The 22,906-nt window shown below is 39.6% G+C and overlaps 1 protein-coding gene across 6 annotated transcripts; it reads right to left on the bottom strand.

Annotated features, from left to right (window-relative positions):
* Positions 1–989: 989 nt before the first annotated feature.
* LOC110535127 (gasdermin-E) lies at positions 990–22,405 on the bottom strand. 6 transcript variants are annotated; one of them, XM_090220881.1, is made up of 10 exons: positions 22,333–22,405; positions 17,103–17,355; positions 16,535–16,739; positions 13,507–13,681; positions 10,416–10,536; positions 9,839–9,964; positions 6,636–6,763; positions 5,163–5,334; positions 4,982–5,055; positions 990–1,395 (listed from the first exon to the last, which is right to left on the bottom strand). In XM_090220881.1, the coding sequence occupies exons 2-10, from the start codon at positions 17,323–17,325 to the stop codon at positions 1,168–1,170; spliced, it is 1,452 nt and encodes a 483-aa protein (XP_090077007.1). In that variant the 5' UTR covers positions 17,326–17,355; positions 22,333–22,405; the 3' UTR covers positions 990–1,167. The 6 variants fall into 6 exon arrangements, with proteins under 6 accessions (XP_090077007.1, XP_090077017.1, XP_090076991.1 ...); XM_090220891.1 differs by lacking the exon at positions 22,333–22,405 and adding an exon at positions 18,906–19,169 and having other exon boundaries at positions 990–1,438; XM_090220865.1 differs by lacking the exon at positions 22,333–22,405 and adding an exon at positions 18,906–19,169.
* Between the last annotated feature and the right edge of the window lie 501 nt (positions 22,406–22,906).

The raw sequence follows: 22,906 nt of genomic DNA, 5'->3' as shown, positions 1-22,906 counted from the left end.
CAGCACCTCCCCTCCTTGTCCTCTCTTACCCACCAGACCCAGTTTATCAGCACCTCTGTCTTTCCCCCATCCCTTCTTCTCAAACACATCTATTGTACACCCCTCTATACACCTACTTCCTCATCCATTCTCCTTCATTCACACACAACATATAGCGTAGTCCTCCACACACCCATTCTCTCCCACCCTCCTACAAATATTCATATTCACCCTCCTTCACTCTCCCATTCATATGCACAGACACATACCCACACATACACCCACTCATACCCCCTCTCTCTCTCTCTCACACACACACACACACACACACACACACACACACACACACACACACACACACACACACACACACACACACACACACACACACACACACACACACACACACACACACACACACACATCGCATAGGTGATGACAAAATGTCTATGTTGTTCAAACACTGTGAATCAGACATCACAGGAATGGACCATTATACTGACTCCACATATTCAGCATCTTTATCTATCTTTGAGTATGCAATTATTGTTAAAAATAAGAACAACTTCATCACCCTGGTATTCTAGACATCAAGATTACCAGGGTGCTGGACTTCCTCTTATACTTTTTGAACCTGGTAGCACAGTAATGTGAGAACGTTGACACTTTCAAATGAGTCTACAACAATAACAGACTTGTTTTGGGACATGATTATTTTGAACAGGATTCTGTTTCTGTTGTCATACGGGCCACTTGACAATGTGTAGGATCCCCACCCTCCTCCCTCCCTCCCTCCCTCCCTCCCTCCCTCCCTCCCTCCCTCCCTCCCTCCATCCCTCCCTCCCTCCCTCCCTCCCTCCCTCCCTCCCTCCCTCCCTCATGTCCCACTTTATGTTGTATTATGTAATGGGGATCCTAATAAACTAACCCCCCCTCCCCCCTCCCTCTGTAATGTCCCACTTTATGTTGTATTATCTAATGACTAGAAGAATGGAGGTCGGGACGTCTGATATCGTTTGTTGAACTTTACTGAAAACATTACAAGGATACATTCACTGTTGTTCACTAGTTCTGTAGCTCAACTAGTGCAAGAGTAAGACATGGAATGGAATACTGAGTGTATCAGTTCAAACAGGATTTACAAGTTGCATGGTCTCTCTCTCTCTCTCTCTCCCTCTTTCTCCCTCCTTACACTAAAGAGGCCAGGCCTTTCACAGTGATACTCATGACTAGAGGAAGGTATCCAGGCTGGTCCTTCATCTCTGTCCTCAGTGTGTCCTCCTCTCTCTTCAGTGTAACTTTAGAGTGACCAAAGAGACTCTCTGTCCTCTGATACAGCTCCTCCTCAGTCAGAACAGCCAGACCTGCATCTCTCAGAGAGAGGGTCTCCCCACTCCCTGCTGCCACATGCTGCACCTGGAGGACAAGCAGCACAGGAATTAAGGTGGCATCTGCATCCCTAGAATTTGCAACAATGATAAACACTTTAAAATGACAAATAGTTAGACATTATACATGTTTTAATTGATATTGAACTGTTTATCAATGTGAAAACATAATGAAAGTCCTTTATACTGCAAAACTTGATTTGTATGCATTGTTTAAAATACTTAGAAGCAAATAGGCTTGTCCCAGTATTGATGAGTAGAGTTATTTTGGAGAGTTAGAGATATATTATTTTGAATGCTATAAAATAAACAAATGTATTTAATATCATTAGTGTTACAGCCTTGTAGATCACTCATTACAAAGATATACAAGGACCTTAAGCATTCTTTCCAGTGGCAAACTGTTATCAGGAGAGGGGTCTATATTAAATCAAATGATTGGCTAATCAGACCCTTTTAGTATGTCATACATGTTATGATTCCAGTGATCATTTGGTGTGTTTAAATAAAACGTGTAATTGGTGTTACTCAATTTAAATGAAGGGAAATTACACTGAGCAAAATGATTCATCAAATCTCTTTAGTAAATGATTAAGTAAATTACTTTTAAAGGTTAAATTACTTCAGATTTGAGATCGGTGGCCTCCATTTAAGAAACTCCTAAATGACTTATAAACGTGTAATTGATGTGACCTATACTTTGATGCAATACATCATTCAGGGCAGCCCCACCACTATCCGGGAGATGGCGCTGTTCTGCATGTCATTCTGGATTTCATTCAAACACATTTGATTTGTAATTGCTTGAGCTAATAAAGCACACAGTACATGCTCGTTCCCTGTTGTATTGTTATTTTGGTCAATTTGATTTGAGGAAAGGCAGCTCCCTAATGCAGCTGTTTCAGCCTCCCTCTGTGATCTGTTATGGAGAGGCTAGCCTGGGGACTCAGTCAGCTGTAGCCCACTTGGGTGCTGCCATAGAGATTCATTAGTAGTGTCCGCCCAAGAAGGATTGATGTCATTTCCCAAAGATAAATAGACATCTTATCTCTGGTAGAAATTTCATAGTTGTTTATCGTCTTCTAGTTAGCTAGCTGAAAAGTCATCATGAATCATGTCAACAATCTCCTAGCAAATTATTTTAAAACTTGTAGAGATAAAACATCTTGGTGCTCATCAACCACTGAACAGGCCTCAGTTAAAATAGAGCAAGTTAGAAAATAATTCAACCTGAGTGGTTTGGATGGAACTTGCGGTGGCTAACAGCTGCTGTTTGAGGTAGCTAGCTAGCTACTACGTGTTGTTGTTAATGATTGATGTCAGAATATAAAAACCCATGGAACTGTATCTATGCAATGGTTGAAGTGAGGCAGAGAGTAGCTTTATAAACATTGTTGCTAAATTCATAACCTGAACATCTTGTTAACAGACAGGCAGAGGCAACTGCACTCAGAATGGTGTTCTGCTGCGTCCCATCACTCTAACAGTGATTAGCAATATTGCAGACCGATGCTGATATTGATTCTGAAGTAAAATAGACTTTACTCTATAAAGTATGCCGGACTACCGTGGTCTTCCTTGCAATAGGAGCCAAAGATATGGGCAGTAGCATATACACTGGTCATAACCCACGGAACCCAATTTAATTTGCAACGCTCGCGCACGTGACGCAAGCGGTGTAGTTAGCCTGTAATCAGCTGACTACACTGCTCACGTGACGCAAGCGGTGTAGTTAGCCTGTAATCAGCTGACTACACTGCTCACGTGACGCAAGCGGTGTAGTTAGCCTGTAATCAGCTGACTACACTGCTCACGTGACGCAAGCGGTGTAGTTAGCCTGTAATCAGCTGACTACACTGCTCACGTGACGCAAGCGGTGTAGTTAGCCTGTAATCAGCTGACTACACTGCTCACGTGACGCAAGCGGTGTAGTTAGCCTGTAATCAGCTGACTACACTGCTCACGTGACGCAAGCGGTGTAGTTAGCCTGTAATCAGCTGACTACACCGCTCACGTCGTCGGGTGCGCGAGCGTTGCAAAATACATTTAGAAATCTAGATTATTAAATTATTGCAACCACACTGCTCGCGCGCACCAACGAGCGTCTGCGTTGCCAAAGGTTAAAACAGAAGTCAGTTCTATTTCTGACGCAGATCGCGCTGCAAGTCCTGCCTCTCTCTTCTCCTCATTGGTTTATAGAAGCAGGTACCCACGTGCCATCTCCTCATTGGTTATACCCACGTGGGTAACTGAAAGACGAACGAGGTCAGTGGCGGTAATGGACCTAAGTTATGAAAGTTGCCAATCGCAATATAAAGTCAAGAGAAGAAAAGGCCTAGAAGGAGGAGAGATGACTAGAAACGATTCGGTTGACCATTTTATTGAGGATTAATTGTCGGAATAAAGGACCTTGTGCATTTCAGGTGAAATAACAACTCAATGTTTATATCCCAGTACAAATTAGCTAGCAACAGCAAGCTAGCAAAATAGGACAAATTAGCTAGCACGTGCAAGCTAGCTAGCTAAATTGTCATAAATGTTTAATGCTTTTCGACCTGTCCCTAAAATAATGTAATTGGTTCAGAGTTTGTTTTGATATCTTAACCTGCGTGTCATAATCTCGTTTGGTGTGGAGAGACAAAATACCTTTATGCACGATGGCGCATGCAGCCGGTTTGGGTTCCATGCTATGCTATAACGTTTTTTGTGTGTGGCTCAAAACTAATTTCTGGGATTGGTAATTATTTATGATGGTGCATTCAATGTTTAGTGTAGTAATGTATCGATGCATATTCACTTTTTTAATTGAGTTTGCCACACCAATATTTTTGTTAAAAATCGCCACTGGTTACCGTCATTGGTGTCAGTACTGCTACTGGTGGTACAATGTTATCATAATGGTAGAAATATCAGTTTGTTTAACATGGGAAGATACATTTACATAAACCTAAATACATTTACATTAACCCAAATACATTTACATAAACCTAAATACATTTACATAAACCCAAATACATTTACATAAACCCAAATACATTTACATAAACCCAAATACATTTACATAAACCCAAATACATTTACATAAACCCAAATACATTTACATAAACCCAAATACATTTACATAAACCCAAATACATTTACATAAACCCAAATACATTTACATAAACCCAAATACATTTACATAAACCTAAATACATTCACATAAACCCAAATACATTTACATAAACCCAAATACATTTACATAAACCCAAATACATTTACATAAACCTAAATACATTTACATAAACCCAAATACATTTACATAAACCCAAATACATTTACATAAACCCAAATACATTTACATAAACCCAAAACATTTACATAAACCCAAATACATTTACATAAACCCAAATACATTTACATAAACCCAAATACATTTACATAAACCCAAATACATTTACATAAACCTAAAGACATTTACATAAACCCAAATACATTTACATAAACCCAAATACATTTACATAAACCTAAATACATTTACATAAACCCAAACACATTTACATAAACAAAAACCTAGAAAAATGAACTCCAGGTCATACAGGACTGGAGGCTCAATCAAGCAGGTGTGAACTCACCAGGATCTGCAGGGCCTGTAAGACTGGAGGACTGCAACAGGATCCCAACACAGAGAGACCTTCATCTGTCATTCCTGAAGATATAAATATACACACATAAAACCACAGTAGTGAACCTAGTTTCCCAGGAACTGATCAAATAATAACTGGAGAATCCTGTGAAAACTGCTCTCTATCTCACCGTCCATGGCACTGACAATGAGGTGGACGGCACTGAGAAGTGAGGATCTGATCTCGTCCTCATCCTTCCCAACACATTGGTCTACAAGATCCAGTATGGCCTGGACTGTTTCCCTCTCAGACTCTTCCAGATCACCCAGGTCAGGAGTCTCACCATCACACATCTGATCCAGCTGTGACGAGAGAGAGAGAGAGAGAGAGAGAGAAATATATTCATTCCTGCCATTAGGTAGGTAGGTAAGTAGGTAGGTGGGTAGGTGGGTAGGTAGTTAGGTAGGGGTGTGTGTGTGTGTGTGTGGCTACTACTATATGACTACTACTATAGTGCTACTACTATAGGGTTACTATAGGACTACAATAGGGCTACTACTATAGGGTTACTACTATAGGGCTACTACTATAGGGTTACTTCTATAGGGTTACTACTATAGGGTTACTACTATAGGGCTACTACTATAGGACTACTACTATAGGGTTACTACTATAGGACTACTACCATAGGGCTACTACTATAGGACTACTACTATAGGGTTACTACTATAGGACTACTACTATATGACTACTACTATAGGGTTACTACTATAGGACTACTACTATATGACTACTACTATAGGGTTACTACTATAGGGCTACTACTATAGGGTTACTACTATAGGGTTACTACTATAGGGCTACTACTATAGGGTTACTACTATGGGGCTACTACTATAGGGTTACTACTATAGGGCTACTACTATAGGGCTACTACTATAAGGTTACTACTATAGGGATACTACTATAGGAATACTACTATAGGACTACTACTATAGGACTACTACTATAGGGCTACTATAGGACTACTCATATAGCGCTACTACTATAGGTCTACTACTATAGTAGGGTTACTACTATAGGGTTACTACTATAGGGCTACTACTATAGGACTACTACTATAAGGCTACTACTATAGGACTACTGCTATAGGGCTACTACTATAGGGCTACTACTATAGGGATACTACTATAGGAATACTACGACTATAGTGCTACTACTATAGGGTTACTATAGGACTACAATAGAGCTACTACTATAGGGCTACTACTATAGGACTACTACTATAGGGTTACTATAGGACTACTACTATAGGGTTACTACTATAGGGCTACTACTATATGACTACTACTATAGGACTACTACTATAGGGCTACTATTATAGGACTACTACTATAGGACTATCAGTTTCAGTTGGACATAAGCTATACATTTTATTGAGTTGCAATTGGCTGAAACAGACAACAAGAGGACGGGTCCAATCAGGTCCATTTGGTAAATCAGTTGTAATTACACATACCCAGAAACCTGTGGCAATTAGATCAGACCCGACCCAGAGCCGAGACAAAAGTCAGAATTTAGGACCCAAACCCACTCAGGTCCCGGGTCGGATTTCGGATCGGATTTCGGATCTGTTGGACCCGTGAAGACCTCTACCACTCACCACACTCTCCAGCACACTGACTGTCTCTCTGTCCTCCATGGTTGTCTTGAGGAGCTGGAGCAGAGAGGAGCGTTTGGCCACCGGCAGGACTGAAAGCAGCTGGAAATGACCACTCAGTTTGTCCAGTTCTATCAACACACAAACAACACAGAGACCATTTTGTCAAAGTGTCATATTTTTATGTAGCAAATCATTTATTTTTATATTCCAAAAGTGTGGAAACATTGTAATTACTAATCAAAGAGAACAATTTAAATATGGAACATTCCATTCAGTAGACTACATTACATGTTGACCAGACATTCTGCATTCCATTCAGTAGACTACATTCCATTCAGTAGACTACATTACATTCAGTAGACTACATGTTGACCAGACGTTCCATTCAGTAGACTACATTACATGTTGACCAGACATTCCATTCAGTAGACTACATTACATGTTGACCAGATGTTCCATTCAGTAGACTACATGTTGACCAGACGTTCCATTCAGTAGACTACATTACATGTTGACCAGACATTCCATTCAGTAGACTACATTACATGTTGACCAGATGTTCAATTCAGTAGACTACATTACATGTTGACCAGACATTCCATTCAGTAGACTACATGTTGACCAGACGTTCCATTCAGTAGACTACATTACATGTTGACCAGATGTTCCATTCAGTAGACTTCATTACATGTTGGCCGGACGTTCCATTCAGTAGACTACATTACATGTTGACCAGATGTTCTATTCAGTAGACTACATGTTGACCAGACGTTCCATTCAGTAGACTACATTACATGTTGACCAGATGTTCTATTCAGTAGACTACATTACATGTTGACCAGACATTCCATTCAGTAGACTACATGTTGACCAGACGTTCCATTCAGTAGACTACATTACATGCTGACCAGACATTCCATTCAGTAGACTACATTACATGTTGACCGGACGTTCCATTCAGTAGACTACATTACATGTTGACCAGATGTTCCATTCAGTAGACTACATGTTGACCAGACGTTCCATTCAGTAGACTACATTACATGTTGACCAGACATTCCATTCAGTAGACTACATTACATGTTGACCGGACGTTCCATTCAGTAGACTACAGTACATGTTGACCAGACGTTCCATTCAGTAGACTACATTACATGTTGACCAGACGTTCCATTCAGTAGACTACATTACATGTTGACCAGACGTTCCATTCAGTAGACTACATTAAATGTTGACCAGACGTTCCATTCAGTAGACTACATTACATGTTGACCAGATGTTCCATTCAGTAGGCTACATTACATGTTGGACAGACGTTCCATTCAGTAGACTACATTACATGTTGACCAGACATTCCATTCAGTAGACTACATTACATGCTGACCAGACATTCCATTCAGTAGACTACATTACATGTTGACCAGACGTTCCATTCAGTAGACTAAATTACATGTTGACCAGACGTTCCATTCAGTAGACTACATGTTGACCAGACGTTCCATTCAGTAGACTACATGTTGACCAGACATTCCATTCAGTAGACTACATTACATGTTGACCAGACATTCCATTCAGTAGACTACATGTTGACCAGACATTCCATTCAGTAGACTACATTACATGTTGACCAGACGCTCCATTCAGTAGACTACATTACATGTTGACCAGAAGTTCCATTCAGTAGACTACATTACATGTTGACCAGACGTTCCATTCAGTAGACTACATTACATGTTGACCAGATGTTCAATTCAGTAGACTACATTACATGTTGACCAGACATTCCATTCAGTAGACTACATGTTGACCAGACGTTCCATTCAGTAGACTACATTACATGTTGACCAGATGTTCCATTCAGTAGACTTCATTACATGTTGGCCGGACGTTCCATTCAGTAGACTACATTACATGTTGACCAGATGTTCTATTCAGTAGACTACATGTTGACCAGACGTTCCATTCAGTAGACTACATTACATGTTGACCAGATGTTCTATTCAGTAGACTACATTACATGTTGACCAGACGTTCCATTCAGTAGACTACATTACATGTTGACCAGACGTTCCATTCAGTAGACTACATTACATGTTGACCGGACGTTCCATTCAGTAGACTACATTACATGTTGACCAGATGTTCCATTCAGTAGACTACATGTTGACCAGACGTTCCATTCAGTAGACTACATTACATGTTGACCAGACATTCCATTCAGTAGACTACATTACATGTTGACCGGACGTTCCATTCAGTAGACTACAGTACATGTTGACCAGACGTTCCATTCAGTAGACTACATTACATGTTGACCAGACGTTCCATTCAGTAGACTACATTACATGTTGACCAGACGTTCCATTCAGTAGACTACATTACATGTTGACCAGACGTTCTATTCAGTAGACTACATGTTGACCAGACGTTCCATTCAGTAGACTACATTACATGTTGACCAGATGTTCCATTCAGTAGGCTGCATTACATGTTGGACAGACGTTCCATTCAGTAGACTACATTACATGTTGACCAGACATTCCATTCAGTAGACTACATTACATGCTGACCAGACATTCCATTCAGTAGACTACATTACATGTTGACCAGACGTTCCATCCAGTAGACTACATTACATGTTGACCAGACGTTCCATTCAGTAGACTACATGTTGACCAGACGTTCCATTCAGTAGACTACATGTTGACCAGACATTCCATTCAGTAGACTACATTACATGTTGACCAGACATTCCATTCAGTAGACTACATGTTGACCAGACATTCCATTCAGTAGACTACATTACATGTTGACCAGACGCTCCATTCAGTAGACTACATTACATGTTGACCAGATGTTCCATTCAGTAGACTACATTACATGTTGACCAGACGTTCCATTCAGTAGACTACATTACATGTTGACCAGACGTTCCATTCAGTAGACTACATTACATGTTGACCAGACGTTCCATTCAGTAGACTACATTACATGTTGACCAGACATTCCATTCAGTAGACTACATGTTGACCAGACATTCCATTCAGTAGACTACATGTTGACCAGATGTTCCATTCAGTAGACTACATTACATGTTGACCAGACATTCCTTTCAGTAGACTACATGTTGACCAGACGTTCCATTCAGTAGACTACATGTTGACCGCTAAAAAGGAGGCATTACAATCCACTGGCATTATTACCTTTGTTCAGATTTAAGGGGCTGTTGGCATCAAAGTCGCCTCTCAGGTCCATAATTCCATCCTCTTCAATCTCATCCTTTGACCAAACCTTTTCAAAGCCCCCATTGTTGCGGATGAGGCACAGCTCTGTGGGCAAGAGCAGACAACAGTCATTACCAGTCACACACAGACAGATACAGTGGCTGTACTAAATACAGTGGCTATACTAAATACAGTGGCTATACTAAATACAGTGGCTATACTCAATACAGTGGCTATACTCAATACAGTGGCTATACTCAATACAGTGGCTATACTCAATACAGTGGCTATACTCAATACAGTGGCTCTACTACTAAATACAGTGGCTATACTAAATACAGTGGCTGTACTAAATACAGTGGCTGTACTAAATACAGTTGCTACTAAATGCAGTGGCTATACTCAATACAGTGGCTGTACTAAATACAGTGGCTATACTAAATACAGTGGGATATACTAAATACACTGAGGAACATAGACGCTGGCTGTGTACTTTACCATGGTATTTAACCATGCAGCTATGCCTGGGACATTGACAAACCATACACTTCCTCACCAAACTGTCCATTGCATTTGACGTAGAGCTCAATCAGACTGTAGGCCATGACAGTATTTGCAGGAATACCCAGTGACACATCACTTTCTGTCTGTGTACTGCCGATCTGCTTCATAGAGGCCTGTGGAGAACATTTTAAATTAGTCAGAGACGTTTGGTGCCCAGACGACCCAGATTCTAACCCAGACAGTCACATATTCTACACCACCACATTTTCAGGAAGTGGTTCTAATGATAAAAACACGATTTGCTGCCTTTTGAGAAGTGTAACTTGCTCAAATGTATTTAGGGATTTCACCTAATTTGAACAGCCTCTCATAAAGAGCATAGGTTCAACTTCGTAAAAAATTATGTTTTCCCATCTCAAGAGGTATTTTTTTAATGACTATAGTAAGTGCCTATTAAGTAAGGTTGACCATATCAGGGTTGACCATTTTAAATCAGCCATAAATATCCTTATGACAGGGGTAATGGAAGCCTGTTCGCAGGGAGTGGCAATGGAAAGCAAGCCCCCCATTTATTTGTTTAAATCTATGGAGAACAGGTTTGAAGTGTTACGCTCAACCCACTCAGTTTTCCACCACAAAACACCAGAAAATTAACTAAAGGAGGAGAACCAGTTTTTACACCATGATTTAACTATTAGATGTTGAATATTTCTTTAGAAAACAGTTTCACCATATTAAAACGAGAGTTCACGTAAACAAATCTTCAGAAATGACTTTGTCAAAACAACAAAAGAACTAGGGCTTTTTCAATGATGGTGAAAACGTGGAGAAATGTTGGGATAAGTGGGTTAAACATTTTCCAGAAGTCACAGTCAAAATGCTGAATTGTGGCATTTTAGAAAGTCTTCAAAAGAAAAATTGAAAATATTGAAAATATCAAAGGTACTCTGTGAGTATTACGACTACTGAACAAACATCTGTGAGTATTACGACTACTGAACAGACATCTGTGAGTATTAAGACTACTGAACAGACATCTGTGAGTATTACGACTACTGAACAGACAACTGTGAATATTACGACTACTGAACAGACATCTGTGAATATTACCACTACTGAACAGACATCTGTGAGTATTACCACGACTGAACAGACATCTGTGAGTATTACCACTACTGAACAGACATCTGTGAGTATTACCACTACTGAACAGACATCTGTGAGTATTAAGACTACTGAACAGACATCTGTGAGTATTACCACGACTGAACAGACATCTGTGAGTATTACCACTACTGAACAGACATCTGTGAGTATTACGACTACTGAACAGACATCTGTGAGTATTACCACGACTGAACAGACATCTGTGAGTATTACCACGACTGAACAGACATTTGTGAGTATTACCACTACTGAACAGACATCTGTGAGTATTACGACTACTGAACAGACATCTGTGAGTATTAAGACTACTGAACAGACATCTGTGAGTATTACCACTACTGAACAGACATCTGTGAGTATTACGACTACTGAACAGACATCTGTGAATATTATCACTACTGAACAGACAGACATCTGTGAGTATTACGACAACCGAACAGACAGACATCTGTGAGTATTACCACAACCGAACAGACAGACATCTGTGAGTATTACCACAACCGAACAGACAGACATCTGTGAGTATTACGACTACTGAACAGACATCTGTGAGTATTACCACTACTGAACAGACATCTGTGAATATTACCACGACTGAACAGACATTTGTGAGTATTACCACTACTGAACAGACATCTGTGAGTATTACGACTACTGAACAGACATCTGTGAGTATTAAGACTACTGAACAGACATCTGTGAGTATTACGACTACTGAACAGACATCTGTGAATATTACCACTACTGAACAGACAGACATCTGTGAGTATTACGACAACCGAACAGACAGACATCTGTGAGTATTACCACAACCGAACAGACAGACATCTGTGAGTATTACCACAACCGAACAGACAGACATCTGTGAGTATTACCACGACTGAACAGACATCTGTGAGTATTACCACGACTGAACAGACATTTGTGAGTATTACCACTACTGAACAGACATCTGTGAGTATTACCACTACTGGACAGACATTTGTGAGTATTACGACTACTGAACAGACAGACATCTGTGAGTATTACCACAACCGAACAGACAGACATCTGTGAGTATTACCACAACCGAACAGACAGACATCTGTGAGTATTACGACTACTGAACAGACATCTGTGAGTATTACCACTACTGAACAGACATCTGTGAATATTACCACTACTGAACAGACATCTGTGAGTATTACCACTACTGAACAGACATCTGTGAGTATTACGACTACTGAACAGACATCTGTGAGTATTACCACGACTGAACAGACATCTGTGAGTATTACCACGACTGAACAGACATTTGTGAGTATTACCACTACTGAACAGACATCTGTGAGTATTACCACTACTGGACAGACATTTGTGAGTATTACCACAACCGAACAGACAGACATCTGTGAGTATTACGACAACCGAACAGACAGACATCTGTGAGTATTACCACAACCGAACAGACAGACATCTGTGAGTATTACCACAACCGAACAGACAGACATCTGTGAGTATTACGACTACTGAACAGACATCTGTGAGTATTACCACTACTGAACAGACATCTGTGAGTATTACGACTACTGAACAGACATCTGTGAGTATTACCACTACTGGACAGACATCTGTGAGTATTACCACTACTGGACAGACATCTGTGAGTATTACCACTACTGAACAGACATCTGTGAGTATTACCACTACTGAACAGACATCTGTGAGTATTACCACTACTGAACAGACATCTGTGAGTATTACCACTACCGAACAGACAGACAACTGTGAGTATTACCACTACTGAACAGACATCTGTGATCTGTCAATATGGTCCTGACATTGACTTTATTTATGAAGGCCTAGCTATCATGAAGTGAGATTATTGAGATTAAAAATCTATTTTACAACAGAGATTGTCTAAATCTGAGTTACCAGTAAAATATGAGGAAAATATAATTCACTTCAGTAGAACACTTGGTAATCTTTCTTCCTACCTTCCCGCTCAGGAACACACAGGCGCTCACGTTGGCTCCTACATTGCCATGCTTAAGGACATTGTTTGTGACCGGGCAAGGTAGTGACGTCATAATCCTCTCCGTCAAGACACCTAACACTGCCCTGGGATTCGCACGGGTCTGCTTGATCACAGGATGGGACATGTCCAGAACTCTGCAGGAGGGACACATTTTAGGTCATATTTCATAGAAATCTGGAAACACTGGAAAGCTACTTTAAAAGTAAACAAATGGATGTACCAATCACAGATTGTCTCTTTAAACTAAGCTAGTAGTGAAAACAGTGAGGAGGTAGTTTAAGTTTAAGGAAGTTGCTAAACCAGTACAGTTCCACTTCTTTCTTGTCTGAAATCACTTCAACCTGAAAATGTCCTTTTTACACAAAAGATATCTGCCTGAAGTCATTGCAACCAGTTTTGCTCGCTGGTCTTGGGTCTTGGACTCCTTGGGAAGGTGAGCTGTATGATCTATTATGACTGTATTATGACTGTTATGACTGTTATGACTGTAAAGACTATATATTACTGTTATGACTGTATCCTGACTGTATATGACTGTATTATGGCTGCATTATGATGTATTATGACAGTATTATGACTGTATTATGACTGTATATGAATGAAAATTATTGTATTATGACTCGTATGACTGTATTATGTCTATTATGAGTGTATATGACTGTATTGTGACTATTATGACTGAATATAACTGTATAATGACTTATGACTGTATATGACTGTATTGTGACTATTATGACTGTAGTATGACTATTATGACTGTATATGACTGCAATATGACTTGGTATGACTGTATTATGACTGTATATGACTGTATTATGATGTATTATGACTGTATTATGACTATTATGACTATTATGACTATATTATGACTGTATTATGACTGTGTTATGACTATTATGACTATATATATATGACTGTATTATGGCTGCATTATGATGTATTATGACAGTATTATGACTGTATTATGACTGTATATGAATGAAAATTATTGTATTATGACTCGTATGACTGTATTATGTCTATTATGAGTGTATATGACTGTATTGTGACTATTATGACTGAATATAACTGTATAATGACTTATGACTGTATATGACTGTATTGTGACTATTATGACTGTAGTATGACTATTATGACTGTATATGACTGCAATATGACTTGGTATGACTGTATTATGACTGTATATGACTGTATTATGATGTATTATGACTGTGTTATGACTATTATGACTATATATATATATATGACTGTATTATGACTGTATATGACTGTATTATGATGTATTATGACTGTATTATGACTATTATGACTATTATGACTATATTATGACTGTATTATGACTGTGTTATGACTATATATATATGACTATATTATGACTGTATTATGACGTAGTATGACGATTATGACTTTATTATGACTATTATGACTTGGTATGACTGTATTATGACTGTGTTACGACTATTATGACTGTATATGACTGTATTGTGACTATTATGTATTATGACTGTGCTATGACTATTATGACTGTATTATGACTATTATGACTATTATGACTGTATAATGACTGTGTTATGACTATTATGACTGTATATACATGACTATATTATGACTGTATTATGATGTAGTATGACTATATATGACTATATTATGACTGTATTATGACTGTATTATGACTGTATTATGACTATATTAGGATGTATTATGATTGTATTATGACTGTATTATGACTGTATTATGACTATATTAGGATGTATTATGATTGTATTATGACTGTATTATGACTGTATTATGACTATATTAGGATGTATTATGATTGTATTATGACTGTATTATGATTGTATTATGACTGTATTATGACTGTATTATGACTGTATATGGCTGTATTATGAAGTATTATGACTGTATATGGCTGTATTATGACTGTATATGACTGTATTATGACTGTATTATGACTGTATATGGCTGTATTATGAAGTATTATGTCTGTGTTATGACTATTTTGGCTGTATTATGACTGTATTATGACTGTATTATGACTATATTAGGATGTATTATGATTGTATTATGACTGTATTATGACTGTATTATGACTATATTAGGATGTATTATGATTGTATTATGACTGTATTATGACTGTATATGGCTGTATTATGAAGTATTATGACTGTATATGACTGTATTATGGCTGTATTATGACTGTATTATGACTGTATTATGACTGTATATGGCTGTATTATGAAGTATTATGTCTGTGTTATGACTATTATGACTGTATATGACTGTATTGTGACTATTATGACTGTATATGACTGTAGTATGACGTATTATGACTGTGCTATGACAATTATGACTGTATTATGACTATTATGACTATTATGACTGTATTCGACTGTATTGTGACTATTATGACTGTATATGACTGTATTATGACGTATTGTGACTGTGTTATGACTATTATGACTGTATTATGACTCTATTGTGACTGTGTTATGACTGTAGTATGACTATTATGACTGTATTATGACTATTATGACTGTATTATGATGTAGTATGACAATTAGGACTGTATTATGACTGTATTATGATGTAGTATGACTATTATGACTGTATAATGACTGTATTGTGACTGTATTATGACTGTATTATGATGTATTATGATGTATTATGACTGTATTATGATGTATTATGACTGTATTATGATGTATTATGGTGTATTGTGACTGTATTATGACTGTATTATGATATATTATGACTGTATTATGACTGTATTATGACTGTATTATGACTGTATTATGATGTATTATGACTGTATAATGACTGTATTATGATGTATAATGACTGTATTATGATGTATTATGATGTATTATGGCTGTATTATGATGTATTATGATGTATTATGATGTATTATGACTGTATTATGATGTATAATGACTGTATTATGATGTATTATGATGTATTGAACATATGTATAGTATAGGGTAACTCACCTGTTTTTTGAGTAGTTGTGTAAGTCCTTCACATCAACCTTCTCTTTGTTCAGGCTGCCAAGGGACAGCTTCTGTTTGGTGGACCATTTCCCTCCGATGGTCAGGTTGAAATCAGCCAACTTTGCCTCCACGTTTCCGTCTGCGTTCATTTCTTTCTTGTCACCAAATGTCCCACTGTAGTCCACAAAGTCAGACTCCTTGACAGCTGAGGGAAAGTTCAACATTTGAATGGACTCTATGCTATTATACCACAGCACATATCTATAACAGACACATCCATGACATATCTATAACAGACACATCCATCACATATCTATAACAGACACATCCATCACATATCTATAACAGACACATCCATTACATATCTATAACAGACACATCCAGCACATATCTATAACAGACACATCCATGACATTATCATTTTCCTATTCTGCTCAGAAAAACAAGAGTAGGATAAATATTTAAACCAATGGTCAGATATTTTAGAACAACAACAACCCATAGTTATTTTTTTTTTCACTAGCGGGATTTGTGCTATTTGTCACTAGCGGGAGGCTCTGGTGCTTACTTGGGCTTAAAGGTGTGTTTCCAGGCTCTCCAGGCTCCAGAACATCACCGAGGGTAAAGCCAGGGGACTGGTATTTGGGTTCCTGCCAGAAGCATCTGTGCCTGGTCTTGACAATGAGTGATCGGAGATTCAGTTTGTCTGTGTCATTCAGACTGGGCACAGGGATCAGGCGACCCGCATGATCTGTGTCCTTCACGAAGGCTTTTGTGGCTTTGGCAAACATCTGAGAGATGGTGATGGATCGTGTTTCTGGCTGCAGCAGATGACAAAGACACAAATGACAAAGATGTCTAAGAAACAAAACTAGGATGAACACATGAACACTCAATACAACATCTTCAGAAGAGCATTCTAAATACATTTCACAGTTGGCAACACACTCAATAATGCAAAACACAATCTCTTTGAAAGGTTCACTTTCCCTGGGAAAAGAGTGGATCAGAACAGAGTAGCATTGCTTTTGACAAGACAGGAAACAGGATATAAACACAAACAGGATATAATTTCAGTCAAAAACATTGGTTGTGTATCATTCAAGGCTATCCACAGCATGCTGTAGATTTTTCTACTTCCTTTTTATATCGCAAAAATCAGCTTTAGTATTCTTCCTCTGGGTCCTTTTGACATTGATAAATTGTAAAGATACAGTTTGTTATTAAGAATTACATACTAGAATGTCTAAAATGCAGGGTTCAGGGAAATGGCTTGTCATCCGTGTTTAGGTTCTTGGTACATGCCAAGTTACTGCTTCTGAACATTTTTTGTGACCAAGCAAGGTAGTGATGTCATAATCCTCTCCGTCAAGATGCCTAACACTGCTCTGGGATTTACGCGGGTCTGCTTGATCACAGGATGGGACATGTCCAGAACTCTGCAGGAGGGACCCATTATAATCTGAGCCTTGACATTAGCCCTGTACAAACTTAAAGGAGAATGCCACCACTTTTTAACCTCATAATCTAATGTTCCTCATAGATCATTTGCCGAATACCTGACACCTAAATTAGGATTTCAAGTCAGGATTTTTTTTTTATTAACATTCAACAGAAAGCAAACAACCTAACGTTCACTTGTAATGAAAGTTGTATGTATGCTCTGACAACAAAGGGTATAAAATAAACCAGCAGAGGAAACTAAAATAACCACACTTCTTACCCTTTACTTTGAGAGTTGAAAATAGTTTGATCTTGATTCAAATAAGCAATGAACAGATACTGATTAGATAAGATGCAAGATAACGCCTTTGAATTTGGCTCATCTACCAAATGAGTGGTTGAAAATATCAGTCCAACTTCCGTTACAAGTGAACTCACAGACTTGACACTAAGGCTTTGTGCTAACCACAGAAGTATAGCCTACCACTTTAGACAGCCTACATCTGTGGTTATGCATGTGCGACTACACCCAGTCACATAAATCTACACTCTTAGAAAGAAAATTCCAAAAGGGTTCTTCAGTCTGTCACCATAGAACCCTTTTTTAGTTCCAGGTAGAACCATTTTGGGTTCCTTGTAGAACCTTCTGTAGAAAGGCTTCTACATGGAACCCTAAAACGGTCCTACTGGGAATCAAAAGGGTTCTACCTGAAACAAACAAGGGTTCTTCAAAGGGTTATCCTATGGAGACAGCCGAAGAACCCTTTTAGGTTCTAGACAGCACCTTCTTCTGTGTGTGGCTAAACTTCCAACATTCTAATATCAATGATGGCACAGCTCTCCAATGCATATCTGTATCCAAAACATGACCTGAAAGAGCAGTATTTCATTGTAGCATTTCATAACCTGCAAGAGCTTCAATACTTACAGTTTTTCACAGTTTCTTCCTTCAGGTCCTATTGAGTCTGACAATTATTGACTTCAATCACTGTGTAACATCATGGGTAACTCTGGGCATCGGCTTTCAGTTTGGTACTGTAAACCAGCACAGCATCTTTCACCGATCATATAGTGTGTGTTTATAAAGATGCTACTTTTCTTTTTAAACGTCCTCTTCCACATATATAAGAGGGTAACTTACTTGTCTTTGCTAAGTAACCCTTTTACTTCCACTTCCTCTTTCTTCAGTATCACTTCCTCTTTCTTCAAAGGACGACTCGAGTGTGAAAGACGTGTTCAGTCCCAGAATTCAAGTTTAAATCCACTGCATCTGCCACCAATTTTGTCCCCATGTCTACGCTGGCTTCTCCGCTGTCACAAAATGTCCCACTGTGGTCCACAATGTCACTCTCCTCTCCAGCTGAGGGAAAGTTCACCGTGACCACGGACTCTATTATGCCACAGAACACCTATCTGTAACAGCCACATCCATGACATGATAATTTTCATAATCTATTCAGACATAGACTAACATAAATAATACAATCAAATATCTTTCACAAAAACAACAACAACAACGAAACAGGAGATGCATTCCAAATGCCCCCATAGTTTGAGTTTCTACACCCATAGTTTGAGTTTCTACACCCATAGTTTGAGTTTCTACACCCATAGTTTGAGTTTCTACACCCATAGTTTGAGTTTCTACACCCATAGTTTGAGTTTCTACCCCCATAGTTTGAAATACTATCCACTTAGTTTGAATTACTACCCCCATAGTAGTAATTCCCCATAGTTTGAAATACTACCCCCATAGTTTGAGTTTCTACCCCCATAGTAGTAATTCCCCATAGTTTGAAATACTACCCCCATAGTAGTAATTCCCCATAGTTTGAAATACTACCCCCATAGTTTGAGTTACTACCCCCATAGTTTGAAATACTATCCACTTAGTTTGAATTACTACCCCCATAGTAGTAATTCCCCATAGTTTGAAATACTACCCCCATAGTTTGAGTTACTACCCCCATTGCATTGGCAAGGCCTAAAAAATACATTATTCTTAAAGTGGTAATGGGCTACTTTTTAGGCCCTATATGTACAATTATATACATTATTATATATTGGGTGAATTTTGGCCCATTCCTCCTGACAGAGCTGGTGTAACTGAGTCAGGTTTGTAGGCCTCCTTGCTCGCACATGCTTTTTCAGTTCTACCCACAAATTCTCTATAGGATTGAGGTCAGAGCTTTGTGATGGCCACTCCAATACGTTGAGTTTGTTGTCCTTAAGCCATTTTGCCACAACTTTGGAAGTATGCTTGGGGTCATTGTCCATTTGGAAGACCCATTTGCAACCAAGCTTTAACTTCCTGACTGATGTCTTGAGATGTTGCTTCAATATATCCACACCATTTTCCTTCCTCATGATGCCAACTATTTTGTGAAGTGCACCAGTCCCTCTTGCAGCAAAGCACCCCCACGGTTGGGATGGTGTTCTTCGGCTTGCAAGCCTCCCCCTTTTTCCTCCAAACATAATGATGGTCATAATGGCCAAACAGTTCTATTTTTGTTTCATCAGACCAGAGGACATTTCTCCAAAAAGTACGATCTTTGTCCCCATGTGCAGCTGCAAACCGTAGTCTGGCATTTTTATGGCGGTTTTGGAGCAGTGGCTTCTTCCTTGCTGAGCGGCCTTTTAGGTTATGTCAATATAGGACTCGTTTCACTGTGGATATAGATACTTTTGTACCTGTTTCCTCCAGCATCTTCACAAGGTCCTTTGCTGTTGTTCTGGGATCGATCTGCACTTTTCACACCAAAGTATGTTCATCTCTAGGAGACAGAACGCGTCTCCTTCCTGAGTGGTATGTCGGCTGCGTGGTCCCATGGTGTTTATACTTACGTACTATTTTTTGTACAGATGAACGTGGTACCTTCAGGCATTTTGAAATTGCTCTTGGCTGATTTCTTGGCTGATTTCTTGGCTGATTTCTTTTGATTTTCCCATGATGTCAAGCAAAGAGGCACTGGGTTTGAAGGTAGGCCTTGAAATACATCCACAGGTACACCTCAAATGTACTCAAATTATGTCAATTAGCCTATCAGAAGCTTCTAAAGCCATGACATCATTTTCTGGAATTTTCCAAGCTGTTTAAAGGCTCAGTCAACTTAGTGTATGTAAACTTCTCACCCACTGGAATTGTGAATAATCTCTGTTAACAATTGTTTGAAAAATGACTTGTGTAATGCACAAAGTAGATGTCCTATCTGACTTGCCAAAACTATAGTTAACAAGACATTTGTGGAGTGGTTGAAAAGCAAGTTTTTTTGTTTTTTTTTACCCCTTTTTCTCCCCAATTTCGTGGTGTCCAATTGTTGTACTATCTTGTCTCATCGCTACAACTCCCGTACGGGCTCGGGAGAGACGAAGGTGGAAAGTCATGCGTCCTCCGATACACAACCCAACCACTGCTTCTTAACACAGCACGCATCCAACCCGGAAGCCAGCCGCACCAATGTGTCGGAGGAAACACCGTGCACCTGGCCACCTTGGTTAGCGCGCACTGCGCCCGGCCCGCCACAGGTGCCCGATGAGACAAGGACACCCCTACCGACCAAGCCCTCCCTAACCCGGACGACACTAGGACCTCCCGGTCGCGGCCGGTTACGACAGAGCCTGAGCGCGAACCCAGGGACTCTGATGGCACAGCTGGCGCTGTAGTACAGCGCCCTTAACCACTGCGCCACCCGGCCTGAAAAACAAGTTTTAATGACTCCAACCTAAGTGCACGCCCAATTTTTCAGTTTTTGATTTGTTAAAAAAGTTTGAAATATCCAATAAATGTCGTTCCACTTCATGATTGTGTCCCACTTGTTGATTCTTCACAAAAAAATACAGTTTTGGGCCTCCCGGGTGGCGCAGTGGTTAAGGGCGCTGTACTGCAGCGCCAGCTGTGCCATCAGAGTCCTGGGTTTGCGCCCAGGCTCTGTCGTAACCGGCCGCGACCGGGAGGTCCGTGGGGCGACGCACAATTGGCCTAGCGTCGCCCGGGTTAGGGAGGGCTTGGTCGGTAGGGGTGTCCTTGTCTCATCGCGCACCAGCGACTCCTGTGGCGGGCTGGGCGCAGTGTACGCTAGCCAAGGTGGCCAGGTGCACGGTGTTTCCTCCGGCGCATTGGTGCGGCTGGCTTCCGGGTTGGATGTGCGCTGTGTTAAAGAAGCAGCGGCTTGGTTGGTTGTGTATCGGAGGACGCATGACTTTCAACCTTCGTCTCTCCCGAGCCCGTACGGGAGTTGTAGCGATGAGACAAGATAGTAGCTACTACACAATTGGATTCTTTATGTTTGAAGCCTGAAATGTGGCAAAAGGTCGCAAAGTTCAAGGGGGCCGAATACTTTCGCAAGGCACTGTACCTTTTACTGAGGAGTGGCTACCATCTGGCAACTCTACCATAAAGGCCTGTTTGGGGGAATGCTGCAGAGATGGTTGTCCTTCTGGAAGATTCTCACATCTCCACAGAGGAACTCTGGAGCTCTGTCAGAGTCTCGGAGCTCTAAAGCCAATTCCTTCGGCCTCATGGCTTGGTTTTTTCTCTGACATGCACTGTCAACTGTGGGACCTTATATAGACAGGTTTGTGCCTTTCCAAATCATGTCCAATCAATTGAATATACTACAGGTGGACTCCAATCAAGTTGTAGAAACATATCAAGGACAAGCAATTGAAACAGGATGCACCTGAGCTCAATTTCTATTCTCATAGCAAAAGGGTCTGAATACTTATGTAAATAAGGGGGCTCTTGATGGGGCATAATTAACTTATACTTTAATATGTATCATAGGTGTCTTCAGTGGAGCCAAGCTTGTCTATCTATGCATTGAAAGTTCCGTTACATGTAATAAAATATTATCATCATGGCTACATTATTTTGTAATGTTTTACCACAGATAGAACAATGAGAACATGTTTGGTTGGACAGGAGGTGGA

The sequence above is a fragment of the Oncorhynchus mykiss genome, chromosome 3 (assembly GCF_057628025.1).
Source record: "Oncorhynchus mykiss isolate SJ-2025 chromosome 3, ASM5762802v1, whole genome shotgun sequence".
NCBI classification, from domain to species: domain Eukaryota; kingdom Metazoa; phylum Chordata; class Actinopteri; order Salmoniformes; family Salmonidae; genus Oncorhynchus; species Oncorhynchus mykiss.
Note: the sequence above shows the minus strand (reverse complement) of the source record. Positions and strands in the feature narration are given on the sequence as shown.